Genomic DNA, 19,669 nt, shown 5'->3' on the forward strand with positions numbered 1-19,669 from the left:
CCCCTGTCATCCTGCCTTCTTTTAGGCAGAGGTGGTGGTATGGGGGGGGGTTTAATAGTGGAGGAACCCACCAAAGACTTCCCAACTCCTATGCATATGCCAAATTTGCAAGGATGCCCCTCTTTCCTGTAGTACAAAACTGTTTGCAACATCATCACTTTACCTTCAAAGAGGGAATAAGGTCGGTCAGGAATACGACATCCATGTGCACCATACTCCAAACACCATTCAGCAAACTGGGAAACACATTAAAAAAATATTTTTATTTAAGACTGTTAAATGCAAGCTTGAGTATCTGAGTATTATTAATAGGTATAAAATGTGAATCAGTGTAAGCAGACATACAACATATAAATCACTGAGATCAATTTGTCCTCCTTCAACCATGACAAGGCCACAATCAGGTTTTAAAATATGAGTGAGCATAGAGTGAGTTTCAGTTTCATTAACAGGCTGGCCTGACATCTGCTTTTTGTAAATGAACTCTGCTACACGCCAAGAAAAAATGCTGGCAGAACAGATATACTCAGTCAAAATTTTACTAATATTGTATCAGTCTCTTATCTCTCTTGGTGCTTAATTTATCCACAAACTTAGGACTTACAGCTGTTAATTGCCTTTTGGTTTTCTTTCATTACTGTGCTCATTCAGAGTAATTTGCACATTCTGTGCAAATTTAGAGTACTAAATCTTCAGCTGTCACTAATGAGTTTTATTTATTTGCTCTCCCCAAGCCGTATGAAAAATCATTTTAAATACAGTTAGACAATTATGGTCACCAATATTTTGTTGCAGGAGATGGATTACCATTAAAAAGAGTTAACATTGTCTTTCTCATGTTTGATCAGTACTGCTGCAATAGCTACATTAGACACACATTGACTTATAAACCGCATCTGGATCAATTCAGTAACAATCAGGTACTTCTCCTTTATGGCTCCCCAGAGCAACCGGGGGGCACAAATTCCCCTGGCATTTCTGTCCTTGGATGCAAACCACTGCTTGTTCAAAATACATACCGAGATTCCTGCAAAGCAAACAACTGAGAGGTTTCTCCACTTCCCCTGCAATTTGGTCTAGCTGCTAGCAAATGCAATAGCATAACTAGAGTGCCTCAGCCATAGAGCTGGGGCTCTGTGTGGTGTAAGCATGATCCCAGAACCAGCTGTCTGTTCATTAGAAGGAAATGGATGCTATCTCCTCTTCCTCCCCTCCCCACTCCATTCTGTTTAAGTATTTAGCAGGGGACAAATTTTTCTTCTCTTGATAGAGATATGTGCATGTGTGTGAGTGTCTTCAAGAAACACAAGGAAAAACCACATACACAAACATTGTGATTCACACTGTTATTAAGAACTGATTAAACACTTTTGGGCACCCTCTGGGTATAAATCTCCAAACTGTGGTTTAATTCTCCCATGTAATCCCGTCTTAAATGTGAGGACCAGACATGTTTATGGCAGGTTTCTAAGCTACAATCAATTCTTGCAACATCCACATTCAATTGCACACTAGCCTGTATTATTACTTCCAGCCTGAGAACTGCAACAGAAATTTTAAAAATGCACCCTAGGCTACTGAAACCCAATCATCATTTGCAAGTTCATAGCTTCAGCATAACCCAGATCCAGTAAGCCACAGTATCTTTATTTAACTGAAGGGAGGGAGGGGAGAAGAAAAAGTATCTTAGGAAGACATCTGACATTATTTGTCACACAGACTGGGCATGTTTGCCATCAACAGTGGCAATCACAAGGCTGAACAGCACAGGGCTCAATGCAGTGGTTACCTGGAGCCCAGGATGCCACAGCCACTCTCTCCTCTTACAGACAGCCAGCTAGGAGCGCCTCAGCCTCCTGGGAGCCTGTCTGATAATCTGAGAGGAAAACTGTGAAGATGAAAGTGTGAAGAACAAAACTGGGATCTCCTCTATTCAAATTCTTGCGGGTCATTTGTGAAACAGTTTCATGGCTTTCATGAGGTAACCAAGGATTCCAGGCAAGACTCCTTCCCTAGACCTGATGTTTTCGGTGTGAAGAAGCACCCCTGGGAGGGGAACCATCTCATTCTCTCAGTTACATGCCTCTAGGTACCAACATAACTGCATGTCTGCTCCTCTGCTTGCTCTGGCTTGGAAAAAAAAGATTTCAGGAATGCCAGACAAGCAAATTCCTCTGCCTGTTTCAAGATTTCCCCTGCAAGGGGATGCTGGAGATGCTGACTGGCAGAGCGGCCGCAAATCCGCTGCCTAAGGTGGGCACATCCAGCGAACGGTCTTTGCCACTGTATCACAACTTCCTTCTTAAAGGGATGTAACTAAGTCTCTTTCTGGCTTTGAGACAGATACATCTGCTTTTCTCTACCTAGGCGTGGACAAAACCGAGGCTCTCTTGGGCCAGAAGTGCAGCACCAACGGGAGCTGCCAATGCTGCACAGAGCTGCAGAAGGTGTGACAGCATGGAGGATGGAGAGTTGACAGCAGTGCTGCCAGCAATGCCTGCAGGGTGCTGTGGCTCACACATCAGCAATGGGTGACTCCATGTGTAACGAAGTCACACATGTGCTGTGGGAATAATACGGTTTTATTTCACCCTATAGGATGCAGTTATGCCTACAGGTGTTCTCATAGCATGATGCTTTGGTAAATGTGAGACAAACAGCAGCTTTTTAAAGCTCTGCTGACAGAGGACAGGCCGACTGTAGAGATGAATACAACAATTTTACATATGGCCAATATTCACAAAAAAACACCTAGGAAGCAACTCATCAAATTTCATTTGCAATAGTTTGTAAAAGGCCTCAGCTCAAAAGTTGTGTACACAATATGGAACCGCATGTCAGTCAATTAAACTGGAAAAAAAATCCAACAAACCAACCCAAAGTCTTACAAGATAAGGAAACAGGCAGAAGAAACCTTTTCCTTCAGTAACTGTTAGCACAGTCAAATTCCAATTCCAGTGGAAAAATTCTGAATGTGTTTTTCTAAAATTTGTATTCATAAAAAAACTCCAAGTGAGCAATTTAATAACTGTAATTCAGAGCTCTAAAAGCCCCAAACAGGCACTAGTATGAAAACAAATAATTACAAAAGACTACAAACAGTATTGCTTGAGGAGGATAGTGGATCTCTCAGTGGAATAATTATCACCACATAACATCAGTCTGTTATTGTTCAGGCAGGCTAATTTTCAGGCTCTTATCTTCTAAATACATTTAGTCCCTCCCCTCCTACAGAACATTTGTGTGTCTCACTCTGCTTATTAAGACTGTAATTGCCCCCCACACACAGTTGAAGTCATCCAGTCAAAGTGTGAGTAGAAGTGGAGCAAATGATGGGCCCTGATATCCCACCCCATGCCCCAGCCAGCCCCAGTGCACATCAGCCCACTCCCACCCCAGTTTACCCTTGCGCAGGCACTGGGGTGTGGAAGGGAGCAGTGATTTTGCTGGGATGCTGCAGAGCTCACCTTGCAAGCTCGGTAGAGGTACTTTCTGTCCTGAGTTAGGTTATAGAGAGACAAGAAGGAATAGCCATTGCCAGCAGTACCATGGCAGATCCCATACCCTTTTCTCAACAAACCTCTCTGCCAGATGACATCGCTGCAATCCATAGCATCTTTCAAGTATTTATCCTCTTTAAAAGTCTATGGGATAAAAACAGAGAATAAACACACATCAATTGAAGTACTAATGAAAACAAAAGGAAGCTGCCCCTGAGAGATGTTTTGCTGTTTGTGTGGAGTTCTTGTAAAATTTATTTTGAATTTCAGTAATCCATTCCTCATAGATTTGTCCTTCTTCTCTTAATAAGTTGTTTCTCCCTTCCCTACATAGTAAAAGAACAAACTTTTCAGGTTTTTGTTTCTGAAATCAGGACCCCAAAGAAAACATTCAACTTGAGTTTGGAAGAGTATTTGAAGAGTATGTGGTCCTTTTTTCTTCATTTTCTGTTCCCAAACCAGAATTTGAAAAGTAAAACAGAATACTGGATATCAAATGTAGTCCTAAATTGCTGGTCTGGTCTTTGTGACTAATTCTTCCTGGTTACTCACTGTCTGCCTTCAATTCCATGTCAAAAATGCCCAAGAACACCTCTTTGCATAGCACAGGACTGTCACAAATACAAGTAGGAACCCTACACTGCCTTTATGAGTACTTGTATATTTATATAGCATATACTCAGAAGCAGTAGTCAGTTTGAGCAAAGGAACACTTCTGCAAAGTTTATTGCAACTGAAATGCACTTTAAACATAGAGGGCTCATCCAGAAAGAAGCAAACAAAAGCAAGTAATTTAGCTGATTAACAGCAGGAGGATTCCACTTTTATAAAGCCGCTTTGTTGCTAACCTTTGTCACTTGACAGATCAACAAACAAACAAACAAAACCCCAAACCAACAACAACAAACCCTACCAAAATAACCCCAACAAAACAAGCCCGATGCACTACTGTAGACTTAGTCCTTTGGAGATGGTAGCCCCTGTCAAACTATTTAATAAGATAATAGAAGCAACTAACATGCAAGATTCCTAAATTCACATGCACGATAAAGGAAGTGCCTCTCTCTGATCAGGGCTTGCCAGCTACTCAGCCATAGCATTTTGAATTAAGGCCTTGCAACAGCACTTGATTTCCAGGACAAGCACTGCTGTCTGTTATCACAAGTCCTATGCCTGGTATGAAATCATGGCCCACAAAAACACACCAACTTTTTTATTTCAGTTCTTCAAAAAGCAGAATATAAAGAATAATAGAAAAACATCATACATTTCATCACCTTAAGCACAGAAAGAGGCCAAAAAGGACACTGCTAATCAGAACTTGGTCCTATCCCTCTTACCACCTGCAAAACATTTTGTGCTGGGGAAAGCATCACACTGACAAAGGAGAGAGGGGAGAAGTGTTAAGTCAATCTCCCTACCACAGTCCAAAGAAAAAGCAACTGCTGTTACATGCAGCAATGTTGCAAGAAATTTGAAGTTCGCATTTCAGGTAGGAGCATGAGTAATTGTTCCATAAACCAACCCTGCTTTTCATCAGCCCACCCAGATGCCAACCAGGGAATCTGACAAGGAGGGCTGTCAAAAGCAAGAATCAATTTGCATAAATTTAATTAAATGGCATACTTTCAAATGTCATGCAAATCAGAAGCACACAAGAAGACAGGTAGCAAACCTAGTTAAGAATGGAGAAAGGCCAACAGCAGGCTTGTGGCAGCTCAGCAGTTTTCTTTATGCCCTGGTAGGGGCCTGCGATCTTGGCTCTGACATTAAGTTCTTAAGAGTTATATCTTAAAAAAGGAGTAATTTATGGAGAACATTCTTTGGAAAGGCACATGAACTTACACTCTTGAAAACCAACATAATTGTTAAAACTCTTGGGATGAAGATTCAAAGAATTTAGGTCAATGTTCTCACTCAGGACTCTGATGCCAAATTGTTTAAATATATGTCTCTTTTCCAAGAAAGCCTAGTAACTGCTAGTGCCCTGAGAAGCAATTTTACCCCTTATTTTCTCTTTAAAATATACCAATGTAAGTATTCTTAGATTTTTAGGTGTCTAGCTTGCGGTTCTTGTTCAAAAGCCTAGATCTAGAAAGATACTAAATTAAAGCCTTACAAACAAACAGGCCTGCATATAAGACTCTCTGTAAAGACAAAAGTATATGTACATATATATGTATATATATTAGAGCTTGGTGCTAATTACACCAAGATTGTGGGTTTGATCCCCACATGGGCCACCCACTTAAGGGCTGGACTCCATGATCCTTGTGGGTCCCCTCCAGCCCAGAATATTCTGTGAATCTGTGAAATCTATGAACACAGAATGATTCACCTTATAAGCTTGCATGAGCATGTGGATGACTCCAGGGGCACCATGGCACCAGTGAACCAGTCTGTCAGTCTCATTGCTCAGCGATGACGGGTAATTCCCAGATCGGAATTTTTTATGACGCACATAGTCAATGCTTGGCTTCACCAGCTCTGTCAGGGTCTCCTGATCCACATTTGCAATTGGCTGAAGAAAACATTAAAATAAACATCGCTAAACACATCAACAGAAGTAGTAAGAAATTGTGTATCAACACTTAATTCTACAATCTGTTTTCAAGTATCCTACATACGTGCCCTTGATCCAAATACTGTGAATCACATCCTACAGATTTAATTATTGCCTGCTTATTACACCCTTGTGAAGAACACTCTTTTCAGTCATTGCAGAGACAAAAATTGGGGCACCAAGTTGTTACCTGTCTTACTGGAGGTGACACAGAAAGACTATGGAAGAACTGAGAACAGAGTATGAAGACTCCCTGACCCCTCTTTATAAGTTAAAATAGGGAGAACACTTACAGAAGAAAGACAGTTTTGTACATATGGTACTCATAATACACGCTTCCAAACATACTGGGTTACACATTCTGTTTTAAAAATAACTATTTCCCAGCAAATGAAGGATAGTGTATATAGCTGCATACCTGGCAAGAGATTATGAAGTTTTCCATCATAAACATAGCTCCCTGAAGCTATGGGCTATAAATCTGCATTTCCAATTTCAGAAGCAATAGCTACCTCACCAAATATCTAAACATCTTTGTACTACAAACTCATCCTTCAATTGAATTCCTTCAATTGCTCTTAAGAATTTTCTTCCTAGTTTTTTTGCTTAATTTACATCCTTGTCAAATCCTTGTAACTAAAGGTTTAGAAGCCAAGTAACTGTTGTGTCTTCAGTTGATCCTGGTTGGCATTCCCTTCACTACCAGCCCATTTTCCACCATTTTAACTGCCGAGCTCTCTATTTTTACGTAATCTATGTGATTTCTGGAATTTCTGCAAGCTGTGGGAACAACCACAGGCACTGGAGCCTATAGCAGCCTAATAACTGAGCTTATTTTTTTAAATAACTTTCCTTTATTACTGATTCAATATCATACAATTCCACTGTTTCCCACCAGCTCCAGCACATTTGTATTTAACAGGGGAGCACATTCCTACAATTCAAAGTCTGACAGCCAAATGAAAGAAAACTTTCAATAGCTGTATTTTGAGTAACCTGAAGAAACCATAAACCCCTATTTCCCCTAAGACAGAAAACCTCTGCAAGACTTCTGCCTACCAGGGCCCTCAAGCAGACTCCAGTTCTACACTTTTCTGAGCGGAACAGAAATGTTCAAGCTGCTCATCAGAAGTACACCTGAATACAGAGCAGCTTGTCATGAAAAACACCCCAAAGCTAATCAGCCCTCACTCAGAACCCTTCCTATGAGGTAGGGAGGCTTCACAGGAATGTTTGTTTTGAGACTCTTAATTCCGCATGGCACTCATGCAGAAGGCGGCAAAGAGTATGGGCACCAGCAATAAATGCCTTCAGTCTTGAGCTGTGCAAGGCAAGCCCAGCCCAGCCAGGAAATCCTTAGGAGGTAAATCCAAGAAGAGCAGAGCTCTTGACAAACCTCCTTACCTTGTGCTTCCAAGAAGCTTTGAGTACAAGTGAGTTTTTTGCCCAAGCTGCTGAGGTTCCCAGCACTTACTTCAAACAGTTAAAGAGTAACCTACAGGTGTGTGTCCTGAATCTCTGGCCAAGAGCAATGATATGCAAACAGACACTTGCACTTCAGGGTTAGTAAAAGGACCTTGGAGTAGGGATTTCCTAGCTAGCACTTCAAAATTCCCCCTTTACCTCCTGGATGAGTTATTTAACATGGCTAAGCTCTTATTCTTCCAGTAGCCTGTAAATAACTCCAGCAATACATGCTTTCTCCAGTTTAAGAAGTGTTTGGACAATGCTCTGGGCACATTGTGTGATTCTTGGGGTGTTCTGTGCAGGGCCAGGAGCTGGACTTGATGATCTTGATGTGTCCTTTCCAATTCAGCATATTCTGTGATTCTATGATACAGGTGTCATACAGGAATTAGCCTCAGTAACCTTCACATCTCAGGTGTGATGTTAAACACCTTTTTTTTCTTATTAAATAACCACTCAACAAACCATCTCTTGAATTCTTTGATAAAAATACAGCAAAATTCACCCCATTTGGTGTGGGAGGGATGGGGAAAGGATGGGACTCTGATATGCCATCTACTTCTGCAGTGGATGACTCAATTTTGCATGACTCACAATATTTAACATACAGTGAAAAGATGGTAATCTAATGCTGCATAAACAATGGCTTTCTGGTAATTCTTAAAAGTAGCAATTACATGTAAAGGAAAAATAACTAGGATTTTAATATGTAGACAGAATAGCTTCTGCTCAAATCAAAAAGCACTGTGCAATTATTTCTGCTATGAGCCTTAAATAGTAAATGAAGGATAGAGCCTTTAAAGAGCCTTCTTTAGAAGACTAGATGTTTCTCTGAAACTCTAGCACTACCAGGGAAAAAAAAATGGAAGCCAGAAAGTTGAAGGAAGCAGAAGGGGGTGGATAATCTTGTTGAATAAAGCAGTAGGTAAAGATAGGAGCACAGTAAATCAGAGCAGCCTAAGGCCCCAGTGGGATGGTCACTGCAGAAAATAGGTGTAGTGAGGTTAAGACACCCAGGTAGCAGAGCAGTAGCTACTTCTATAGCAAAGTCAGTTGGTTTAACCACAGCTGCTAGTGGAAGTGGTGTAAGATAATCTGAAATGCAGCATTTTGGCTAAGCAAGGAATGGCTGAGCAGTGGCAGCCCCAAATACCAGCTCAATCACTTCTGCAGAGAACATTGGTACACAGCTGCAGACTGTAAGGATGTACAGTCCTTCCATTTGCCTGAAGAAAACTCATTCTGCATGAGCTGGGAAGGAAATTGATATTTACAAAGATGTACAGACTGGCAGTGGCACCTTCAAAAACCAGAAACAGGTGCAATGAAGTTTTGCAGCTCTATGGCAATCTTCTATAATGAATCTTAAGGCTCTTTTCCCAGGCTGTAGAAGTAAGATATGTAAGTCTGTTTGGAAAAACACCATAATCCTATTGCAAATCTTAGGGCAGGGGAAATTGATCTAAGTGTGGGAAAGGAGGTTTACAGAAGGGAGGAATCTCACCAAGGAAAACAGAAAAAGGAAAGCAGGAGTCATAAATACACTAAAGAACATCAGACTTTTGTGTGAGAAATATGGGAGCTAAGGAAGAAGAAAAACATCTAAATAATAAAAGCATACTGAAGACTAATATGTGATAAACAATAGTCTTCCAAAAGCACCAAGACAGTGGGGAAAAAAAAAATCACTAGAGAAGTGAGGAAGGGAGGCATTAGCAGTGCAATCATTTAAAAATAGCAAAAAATTGAAGAGTGATGGATAGTAAGTGAATTTTTAGCTGTTCTAACTGCAGGCACCAGAAGTAAGTATGAAGATAAGAGAAAGAACTTCACTGTCTTCATTGAGGACAAGAAACTGGACCCTGAAAAGCTGGTGCTCTGAACCACAATTCAAGAGTTAATTCATTCTAATGTGATAATATCCTAGTTATAGTTTTTCATTCTTATGTGATAATATCGCAGTTACAGTTTTCTGTTATCAAAGCCTTATGCAGCACCTCTGCACAGTCTGTGCTTCAGTCTAACTCCAAGTTGTGAGACCCTGATCCAGCACAACACTGCACATGCATGAAAACTGAAGATAAGATCCTCTGATGCAAAACAAAAAAATCACTGCTACTTCACCCCAGCCAGCAGAAGATGCTCTTACCTGCATGAGCATGTAATAGATCCCAGCCACTCCATGGGCTGCTCCAACATACTGCTTCCTGTGCCACTGGTACAACAGAGGACAACGGTCTGTTTTCCGCTCCTCCTTTGAAAAGTTTTTCCCCGACTCAATAATAGCATCTATTACCTAAGAAAAAGAACACACCCTGATCACCTGTGTTGCTTACTTTGATTCAGTGGGTTTTCTTCTGCATGACTAAATCCACAAGAAACAATAAGCCACAATACAGTGATAGGAAACAATATTCAATTCATTTGGATTTGAGTGTTAAGGGAGAAAAGGTATTTTGCTTAATGATGAAATCACTTCTATTTTAAGAGTAGAAATTTAATCTATCAATATTTCTAATTACTTCTTTCCATCCCTGGCTCCTCTGGTTCTGGTATCTGCAGAACAGTCACGCATGCTCTCCACACTGAATTCCCTTTCTTTTGACTTAAGATACTTCCACACTTCCATCTTAAGGTTTTGGGGGTTTTTTGTAACAATGTCTCAAGTGGCCAAAACTAGTTACATATTGACCTATTTCTGGGCTGGACACAGATCCACCCACACTGGTCTGACCCAGCCCCAGCTGGGCAGCAGGGAAAGTGGGGAAGAGATTGGATGGACAGATGAGATTGGGTTCCCAGCTCTAGGTCCCTCTTCTCTCCAGCATCCCTGTCTTAAATTGCATGAAATATGAATGAGAGTGATCCCAGTTCAACCTCACTGATACTGTGATGCTGGAGAGAGAAAAATGTCTTACCTCTTTGATAACAGACTGTGGGACAGTGTCTGGACCGATTTCAGTATTCAGGTACAGCAAGGCATACAGGTAACCTGCTCTGCCATAGAGCAGCTCATCTGGAAGTTCAGAATCCGTGCTGATGACAGTCCTTTGGAGTTGCAACAACCTGCATCAGACAAGGATGGTGGGGAGAGAGAGTATCTTCTGTGGAAGATGGCTTGTACAATGCACACTGGATTGTGCATTGTACAAACCATTGATCCAACCAGAAGCAGAACCAATGGTGAAGCCCCACCACTCCCCTTCAATCAGCCCAGTCCAGCTGGCTGCCAGGTTTACAGGCAGGAGCTCTGCACGCCTGCCATCTCGGAGATGGGAAACTCTGAGCTGGAGCCAGGTCAGTATCAGCGCAACTGTCAGGATTTTGTGCAGACAGAAACAGATGCAGGGTAGGAGATGAAGAAGCCCAGAGAGCTACTTCAGCAAAGACAGAAACCTCCTGGAGCCTCTGGGAATTTCACCAAAGTGAGAAACACTAAATTGTACATGTTTAGGAAAGGGAAAAAAAACAAACACACAAAAAACCCCAGTATTGCCATTCGTCATTCCCTCTCCTAAGAAAACACATTGTCTCAAACATTTATCACCTCAGTTTTGAAAAGGACACTGCTATAATGCACAAGTGTTTTTCTTGCCTTTAGCAATGAAAAAACAAGAAACAAGAAATGCTGGCCATCAAAACTCTCACTTTCTCCACAATGACTCTCTGCTAATACTCTACCAGACTATATTAGCAAGGAGGTGGGGATCAGAGATCTGTTTTCTGGCTACTCCCTCCCTGTCTCTTCTTATCTTTTATGATTAAATTGATAATTAGATGAAACCATGGTGATGATCACATTTTACATTGGGGGAGGGGCAACAACAATCTGGATTAAGGCCAAATTCAATTCCCAGATTCCCCCAGCTGTTATTTCCCAGAAGAAATGTTATCATTAATATCATGCCATAGCAAAACCACTGACCTCAATCATGTGTTTATGCTGTCCCTGCTTAATACTAGGGAAAAGCTACTCAGAAAAAACAGTTTTATATCTCCTTTCTCAGAACTATGCTTTGGGTTTAGAATTAAATTATTTTCTTCTAAATTGTCCACTATTAATTTTTATTGTTGAACTCATACAACTGGACAAGGCAAAAAGTAAAATCACAGATTTTATTTTGACATCTCTAATGTACCACTCAGCTGGTGTCAGGTATATATTTGTAAACAAAAACATTATAAAATAAACCATCAAACTAAACTCCTTTCCACTACTCTTCATAGAAATTACTTTCCAAGGAGGGACAACACTAGAAGATTTACTGCTAATCTCATTTTGCTATACTCATCGTTCTTGCCTTACAGCAACACAGCTTTCTGAGCTGCATTCAAAGTAACATGCCCAAGTTTACTGCCAGCTGTAAAAGAAAAAAACCCCAAACCTAACATTCTCTTCAAAACTGAAATATTCATTCAGGAACAGCATCAGAGATTAATCACACTAGGATTCTAGTCTAGAAAGAGACCAATTACATTTCCAAATGTAAACCAGAATGGAGATGAGGACATAAGCCTCATTGCAAATTCTGAGGTATGCTGCTGGACGGCTAGCAGGTAGACTGTGGTGCTGAATGCAAACCCCACAGGGTTCCAGGGCTTCCAGCCCTTGCTGGCATAGCAAACTGTACCAGCAAAGGCACAGTCAGCTCTCTAATGAAGCCCATCTAAATGGGATTTCTTGAGACATTTGTTCCATTTAGATTACTTTAAAAATTACTAGATTTTTTTCAGGTCACCCATCATATGCCTTTGACCTAATTAAATCCCTTGCCTTTACAAATTTACTCCTGCAAATACTTCCTTTTTGTTACATTAAATTTTTGTTACATATCAATCCCATACACCGTGTTTCTGTCTGGCTGCTTCCAGATCCTGCAGCACACATGTTTTGTAATGAATCTGCAATTAAGACTCACTCTTTACAGAAAGTATCACATGCTGCACAAGCACTACATATTGCCAATGACAAGCTTGTGGCTTTTGTTAAATGTCACTTCAAATGTGACAAAATCAGAACGTATGTGCACTACAGATATGCCCAGGACATCCTGTCCTAACAGCGATAGAGGACTCAAGATAACGCACTAAAAATGAATCAAGTGCGAGCCAGCTTTAATAAAGATAAAGCCTATTTTGTATTCTTGTACTGAAAACTTATAATGGGAAAAAGTGTCCATTCTTTAATCCTGTCCTCTAAAATTTTACTTGCAAAAGTTACTGAACCAATGCTCTCTGCAAATGAAGGGCATGACATTTCCCACCATCAGCCACTTACTTGGCAACACATTCTTTAGATTCACTGTCATTTTTCAGTTTGTGGTAAACCACTGCACCCACTGCTAATGGCCCAGCATCACCACAGAGGAAAGTAACTCTTCTGCCATTCAGATTGCGAAGGATTCTCTTCACATAATCAAGAGATCGCTGCAAATGGCTCTGGTTTTTTGTGACACGGTACAGTTGCAGATATAAGAGGGCAATACCTGAAATAAACACAAGAAAAAGAGAGAGTTTCACTTACATTTCTTTCTAAGTGTATCATATTCCCCTCTTTGGTGCCTCTGAACCAGTAACTCAAATGTGAGCAGGTATTTTGGCAATAAACACATATCAGTCAAGGGTCCTAGCTTATGCAGTGTGAAGTCACTGGGCCACTATTTGGATGACATTTCTATTGGATTGTGGCAAAAATAAAAATTATCAGACTAAAGCCAATAGTAGAATCTCAATTTACAAAAAAAAAAAATGAAGAAAGCTCATGACACAGGCCTCAACACTCAGCAAACTGTACTGGGTTTGCATAACCAAGCTTTGGTAGCAAGGGGCTACAGGGGTGGCTTCTGTAAGAAGCTGCTGGAAGGTTCCTGTGTGTCTGGCAGAGCCAATCCCTGGTGGCTCTAAAGGCTGATATGCCACTGGTCAAGGCTGAGTCAATCAGAAATAGTTGTAATACCTCTGTGATAACAGATTTAGGAAGAAGAGTTAAAAAAGTTATTGTGCAGTTGTAATTGCAGCCAGAGAAGAGCAGAGTGAGAACATGTGAGAGGAACAATGCTGCAGACACCAAGGTTAATGAAGAAGGAGAGGGAGGAGGAGCTTCAGGCACTGGAGCTGAGATTCCTCTGCAGCCCACGGAGGACCATGGAGCCCACAGAGAAGACTCATGAAGCACACCTAAGAGGAGGCTGTGACCTGTTGGAAGGAGGCTATAATCCCTGAGGAGAGAGTACCCAGCACCCTATGCTGGAGCAGCTTGTGATTGAAGGATTGCACCCCATGGAGGAGTGACCCATGCTGCAGCAGTTTGCAGACAGCTGTTGCTTGTGAGATGGACTCACACTGGAGAAGTTCACGGAGAACTGTCTCCTGTAGGAGGGACCCTGTAGGGGAGCAGGGGAATGATTCTTCCCCCTGAGCAGCAGATGAAACCATGGATGATGAACTGACCATAACAAGCATTCTCTGTTTCCCTGTGCTGCTGGGGGAGGATGCAGAGCTGGGAAAAAGGGAGAGGTGGGAGGAAGGTGTTTTGAAGGTCTTATTTTACTTCTCATTATCCTGCTCTGATTTTGTTAGCAATAAATGCAGTTAATATATTTAATCCTAGCCTGCTTTGGCCATGATGGTATTCAGTGAGTAATCTCTCCTGATCCTTATCTCAACACATGAAGCCTTTGTTGTATTTTCCTCTTTCCTGTGAGAGACAGGCTTTGCAGGTGCTCTGCATTCAGCCAGCATCAACCCACTACACAAAGAAATCACTGAAGATTCAAAAATTTGAGCTAACAAGCACACATGTGACTGAGTACACTAACTATACAATACTCATCTATTATATGCAAGAAGTGACTTCCTATTTGATTTGTAAAAGAATCTTTTGATGAGTTTTGGGATTCAAGTTGCTAAGTTTTTCACAGCCCCTAAAAGTATTTCACAAGATTACAAGTTTGTACAAGTAAAGCTGGTTTGTAAAAGCCAGAAGTCAAACCAGGGCTTGAAGAATGCCAGGAGGTACTATCAAGCTTCACTCCACTAAACTCATTACATAGGTTTCCATTAAAATAAACCAAAACCTTAGAAATAACAACAAAGTAGGGTGAAGGAAGTGAAACAAATCCATCTAAGTGGATGGCTATTGGCCAACTGCAAGCATACACATTCAGAAGTAAATCACGTATCTCCAGACCACACTGTAACTCAAACCCATTTCTGAATGGAGGGAGCATTCTCCTGAGCCTCATCCAAAGCCAAGTACACACAAGGCCCACTTAGCTCACAGAGAGGCTACCTCAGTAGTACAAGAACAGCAGCACCACAAGAGAGGTACATTCTCAATCTTTCCCTGGGCAGGCTCTGAGCTAGCCTTTCTAGGTAAATCTAACCAGAAGGCTGCAAAGCTTGGGTAGCCCAGTTCAATATCTGGGAACCTGTGAGCTGTTTACAGGGATTTGTGGAACCCTTTTTTATGCTGCAACAAATGCGTAAATATCTTGGCTTGATCAAAGGATGATTAGAAATGTAGCCACGAAGTCCAGTTCATCTAATCCTTCCTAGTGTTTCTCAGTGCAACACCCTTAAAATGGCTCCTCCAAGAGGTCTGGCATGTAAAATAGTACTTGTGTAAGTAAGATGGACTCTGACATGTGTCGTATGATTGCCACATGCCAACAGTAGATCTTCCAAGATTTTAAAGATGTCTCACAAAATGCAAGCCAGTGCTCACGACTGCACTGCCAACAGGATTTGTCTAGACTTGGTACATAAAAAGCAGGGCAGTTGTTTACAGCACTACTTTTGCCTTCTGATTTGAACACTAGCAAAATGCAGCAAAAAGCAAGGAAAAGTATCTGCATTAAGTATTTTAAAAGCCTGATCATTTAAATACTTTTATTCAGAACCATATCCACAGGAGCCTTGAAAGAAGTTAACAGCTTGGAATAGATGTAGATGGCAATCCTTCTACAGGATGGAAAAATCCCACACTCATTAGACAACGTCACTTGTTCATCTATATTCCTGTTTCAGCTAATGACGGCTGTGTTACTTTTACCTTATGACTCATTTTCAGCATGCTCTGGTTTATCAGCCATAATTTCAGTTGTCAGTCACTGTGTCAGAACACAGCTCCCTGGGAGCCATTCTGTATTGTCAGCACGAGAAAGCCCACCACTGGAGATCTGCACGCACCCAGCAGCCAGTCACTTTCAGACCCTGAAACATGTCTATCTTTTAAGCCTGAGCTGTCTAAAAGTTCCCCACCCATCCACCCACAGGACCATCTGTACCGAAACATCAAGAAGAAAGCAAAGAAATTTTACCCTTTAATTGCCAGATTTTAGCCTAAGGATGGATGAAGGCTGGAGAGCTTTTCCATGCTACTCCTCCCCCAAGACATAGAGATAAAAGAGTACATCTCCTCAGGGCACATTTTAAACATGTGGTGCTAAAAGTTTAAGTATGCCTGAAGCTTGAGCTAGGAACAGAATTCTATCCAGCAGGCCTACATGCACATGTCCTGGCAACTTGAAGCATAGTGACCACATCAGACATGAAAACTGTAGGCTCTGCCTAAAGGATCAGTGTCCTGGTTTCAGCCATGATATAGTTAATTTTCTTCTCTGTAGCTACAGTGCTGTGGTTTGAATTTAGTGTGAGAATAACACTGAGAGCACATTGATGTTTTAGTTGTTGCTGAGCAGTGCTTACCCTAAGACAAGGACTTTTCAGTTTCCCATGTTCTGCCAGGGAGCAGGTGCACAAGATGCTGGGAGGGACCATGGCCAGGACAACTGACAGGAACTGGCCAAAGGGATATCCCCTACCACAGGACATCATGCTGGGTACATAAACTGGGAGGAGCTGGCTGGAAGCCACCAATCACTGTTCAGGCATGGGCTGGACTTTGGTGAGCAGGTGGTGAGAAAAGCCATTCTGCATCACACACTTCTCTTGTATTTTATCCCTCTCCCCTTTCCATTACAATTGTAATTATTATTGTTGGTTCCATTACTATTATTATTATTTTATTTTACTTTATTGCAATTATTAAACTGTTCTTATCTCAGCCCATGGGTTTTATCTTTTTTTTTTTCAAATCCCCTGTCTATGCAACTATGACAGAGGGGATGAAGGAAGGGCAAGGTATGAGTGCTCAGCTGTGTGATATTTAGTTGCCAGGTAGAGTTAAATTACACTAATTAGAAGGTCTCATTTACATCTGGACAGCATCAGTGATGCAATGCTAAATCAAAAATGGTCCTTAGCAATAACCATCACCTGCACATGCCTAATTTTCTTCATGATCTTCATAGTCTTGCAACCACACCTCTACACATCTCCTCCTCATACAATCATTTTAACATTTTTGTACAGACAAAGAACAGCCAAACTATACAAATTCCAGATCTGAAGGCTCCAAGCTTCTGGCCACAGAACATATTCCCCCCATCTACTCTGTGATTAGAAGATTCTGCTATCATTAGAGAACTGCTAACTAGTAGCCCATTGAATAGAAAAAGGTGAAAAATAACTCATTTTTAAAAGCAAACTTAAAGAAGCAAGAGGTAAGATAAAAGAGCAGCCTTAGGAAATCTACTCTTTTTGCAAAACAATGATCTCCATATAGAAAAGCCAATTATCATTCTGTATCTTTGTCTGCTGAAGTCAATGCAAGTTACAGACAGTAGTGATCAAGACTCCAGGGTTAAAAGAAAAAACAACTCACAAAAATGTAACAGAGTATTTCTGCCACTCCTATGAGAATATCAGAATCTCCTGTGAATAAATCCAATTACATCATTTAACAAATACAATTCATTCAAATTCTAGCTTTCTCACCAGTCCAGCCAGTATAGGCAGAGCAGTCATGTGGATCTGCCGTCTTCAGCCCTTCCTCCATTTGTTGCAGAAGGTCTTTGATTTTTGCCTGGATCCGTTTTAAGAACCGAGCATTGACCTGAAAGCAGGAGACAGGGAATGAACCAGAAAAGAAACAAATTAAAGAATCCAAAGTGCCTGCTCCACTTCCTTGTTTGGGAAGAAAACCAAACCAAACCCAAACAAAAAATAATTAGGAAATAAATAACACACACAGCAATCAGCAGTATCAAAGTGGTTCATCTTAAGTGTGTCTCATGTAAATGTATTCTGACTACATTTTAGGGTAAGTTACAAGTATCTATATTAGACAAAAATTACCTGTGCATTCTTTGAAGTCACACAAAGAGCAGCTATAGACACTGTGACAGTATGTAATTCTAATCAGGGTCCTAGTACCAAGACCATGTTACGGACAAGCAGCACAAGCCCTGTGTTATAGATGCTTCCTCTCATCACAAGGTCCCTGCACAGCCTTTGTAGCACTACAGGGCAGGAAACAGCCCAAGGAAGACAAATGTTCATACTCAAGACAATCAAGTCCAAGAAGATGAGTATCTCCAGCTCAACATCTTCAGCTAAAGCATCAAGGCAGAGAAACAAGTCTTCGATTTTACACACTGCTTGCTTATACTTTTGACAAAAAATATTTATATAGATGAAATGCATTAAATATAATGGGGATACTTTACTCTTGCCAACATTTCTCTCTCATTATGCACACTTTTAGGGAAGATATGTTACTGATTACTCCTTAAAGCCTAAGGAACATGGAAATTAGCACAGTAGTAAGGTAAGTTCTTGCCTGACTGCAGCACATCCCGAAAGTGTGGGTTTGGATAAATTACAGGTCCTAGATGCAACTGATTACTCAAGATACAGTCTTCAGAGTACAAAATTCAGAGTGGAATTTCAAATAAACATCAATGATTTCAAACATCCATCCAACAGATTCAGAAATCAGAAAGATTAGAAGAATTGCACAAGGCTTCTGACACACCAGAAATCTCCAGGATCAACAGTTCAAATCCATTTAAGGATATAAATGGTAGGATAGGAAGGGAAAAGGAAAACTGTGCCATTACATCTCACATTGAACAGGGTATCATTCTAGGAACAAGCTAGAGACACCTTAACCTTCTCCAGTATCTCTAGAAATAGCAACCAAATACAGTAGGCATCTGAAGCCTATTAATCTTCAGCCTTAATATGGTACTAAGCACCTTTCTGTTAGGGAACTGTATTGTGCATCCACATCCCGACTACCACCCCACCACCATCCCTTTTTTGACTAGTTCAGTGAGGTCTCAACACAAAGGAAAACCTTCCCCAAGGGCAGGGCCTCTCTTCTTCAAAAGACAGCTATGCCAATGCTAAGGCATATGGTGAAACAGCATGAGGATATTCACGTGGATGCATCCAGGCATAGAGCTCAGCTTATCTGACAAGAGTGAACTAAGGCTTCAGACTCCCCATTTATTTACCTACTGCATATCACAAGCATGCTGGTTATCTTTTTGTTCAGACAATACACCTGCTGTTACCAAATCAGGATATTTTATATCAAACCTCAGATTAAATTACTTAGTGGTAGGAGGGGAATACTAGGACATCAGGATGCCTGGGTTCTGCATTGAAAGCTCAGTCCCATACAAATAATTTAGCTCAGGTTGGTAATCCTTCTGTCTAGAACACGAATTGTAACTTACTTGTCTTGGTTCGGTGCTTGAAAAATCACAGATTAAAGGATATTTTAATGAATATTTTTATAATTATCTGTAAGCCCAAACAAAGCTACTCCCAAGCTTATGTCAGTGTGAATAGGTCGTAAGCGGCAAGGAAGTTTTCTCCAGCTATTTACTCCTCTACCACTGCCTCTCTTTTTTTTCTGGTTGCTCTGAAGCTTTCACAACCTAGTACTGTCACTGATCATTTTATAAGATTCCCCTATAAGCTTCTAACAGATGCTTACATGCACTAGAATAAATTAATAACATGAAGAAATTAATGTTGAAAGCTGGCTTTAGAAGATCTAAAAACTTCCTTCAAGGAATCTTAGGGCAGCATTACAACTGAGCCTAACACACACACTTGTGTGGAGCATAGACTGATTTTCATCAGAAGCACATTCATCTCACGAGGATGTTTCCAGCTGGCATTCAGCCTTTTCTGCAGGTGACTTGTTATTTCTGTAAGGACAAACAAAAACCAGGAAGCCTGATCTCTGATATCCAGTAGTATATTTACTTCTGGTTCACAA

General features: G+C 40.9%; 1 protein-coding gene across 1 annotated transcript in view; it reads right to left on the bottom strand.

The window, feature by feature from the left end:
• Positions 1-19,669, bottom strand: part of LANCL2 (LanC like glutathione S-transferase 2) — a 33,167-nt gene that overhangs the window by 4,729 nt on the left and 8,769 nt on the right. Inside the window, exons 2-8 of the mRNA XM_005519096.3 lie at positions 17,371-17,488; positions 12,809-13,016; positions 10,449-10,596; positions 9,680-9,826; positions 5,839-6,021; positions 3,468-3,644; positions 164-236 (exon numbers count right to left, since the gene is read on the bottom strand). Of these exons, the coding sequence (XP_005519153.1) occupies positions 164-236; positions 3,468-3,644; positions 5,839-6,021; positions 9,680-9,826; positions 10,449-10,596; positions 12,809-13,016; positions 17,371-17,488 (1,054 nt within the window). The remainder of the gene's footprint in view (positions 1-163; positions 237-3,467; positions 3,645-5,838; positions 6,022-9,679; positions 9,827-10,448; positions 10,597-12,808; positions 13,017-17,370; positions 17,489-19,669) is intronic.

The sequence above is a fragment of the Pseudopodoces humilis genome, chromosome 1, assembly GCF_049639895.1.
Source record: "Pseudopodoces humilis isolate 2021_Gansu_Grassland_sample_001 chromosome 1, ASM4963989v1, whole genome shotgun sequence".
In the NCBI taxonomy this organism is placed as follows: domain Eukaryota; kingdom Metazoa; phylum Chordata; class Aves; order Passeriformes; family Paridae; genus Pseudopodoces; species Pseudopodoces humilis.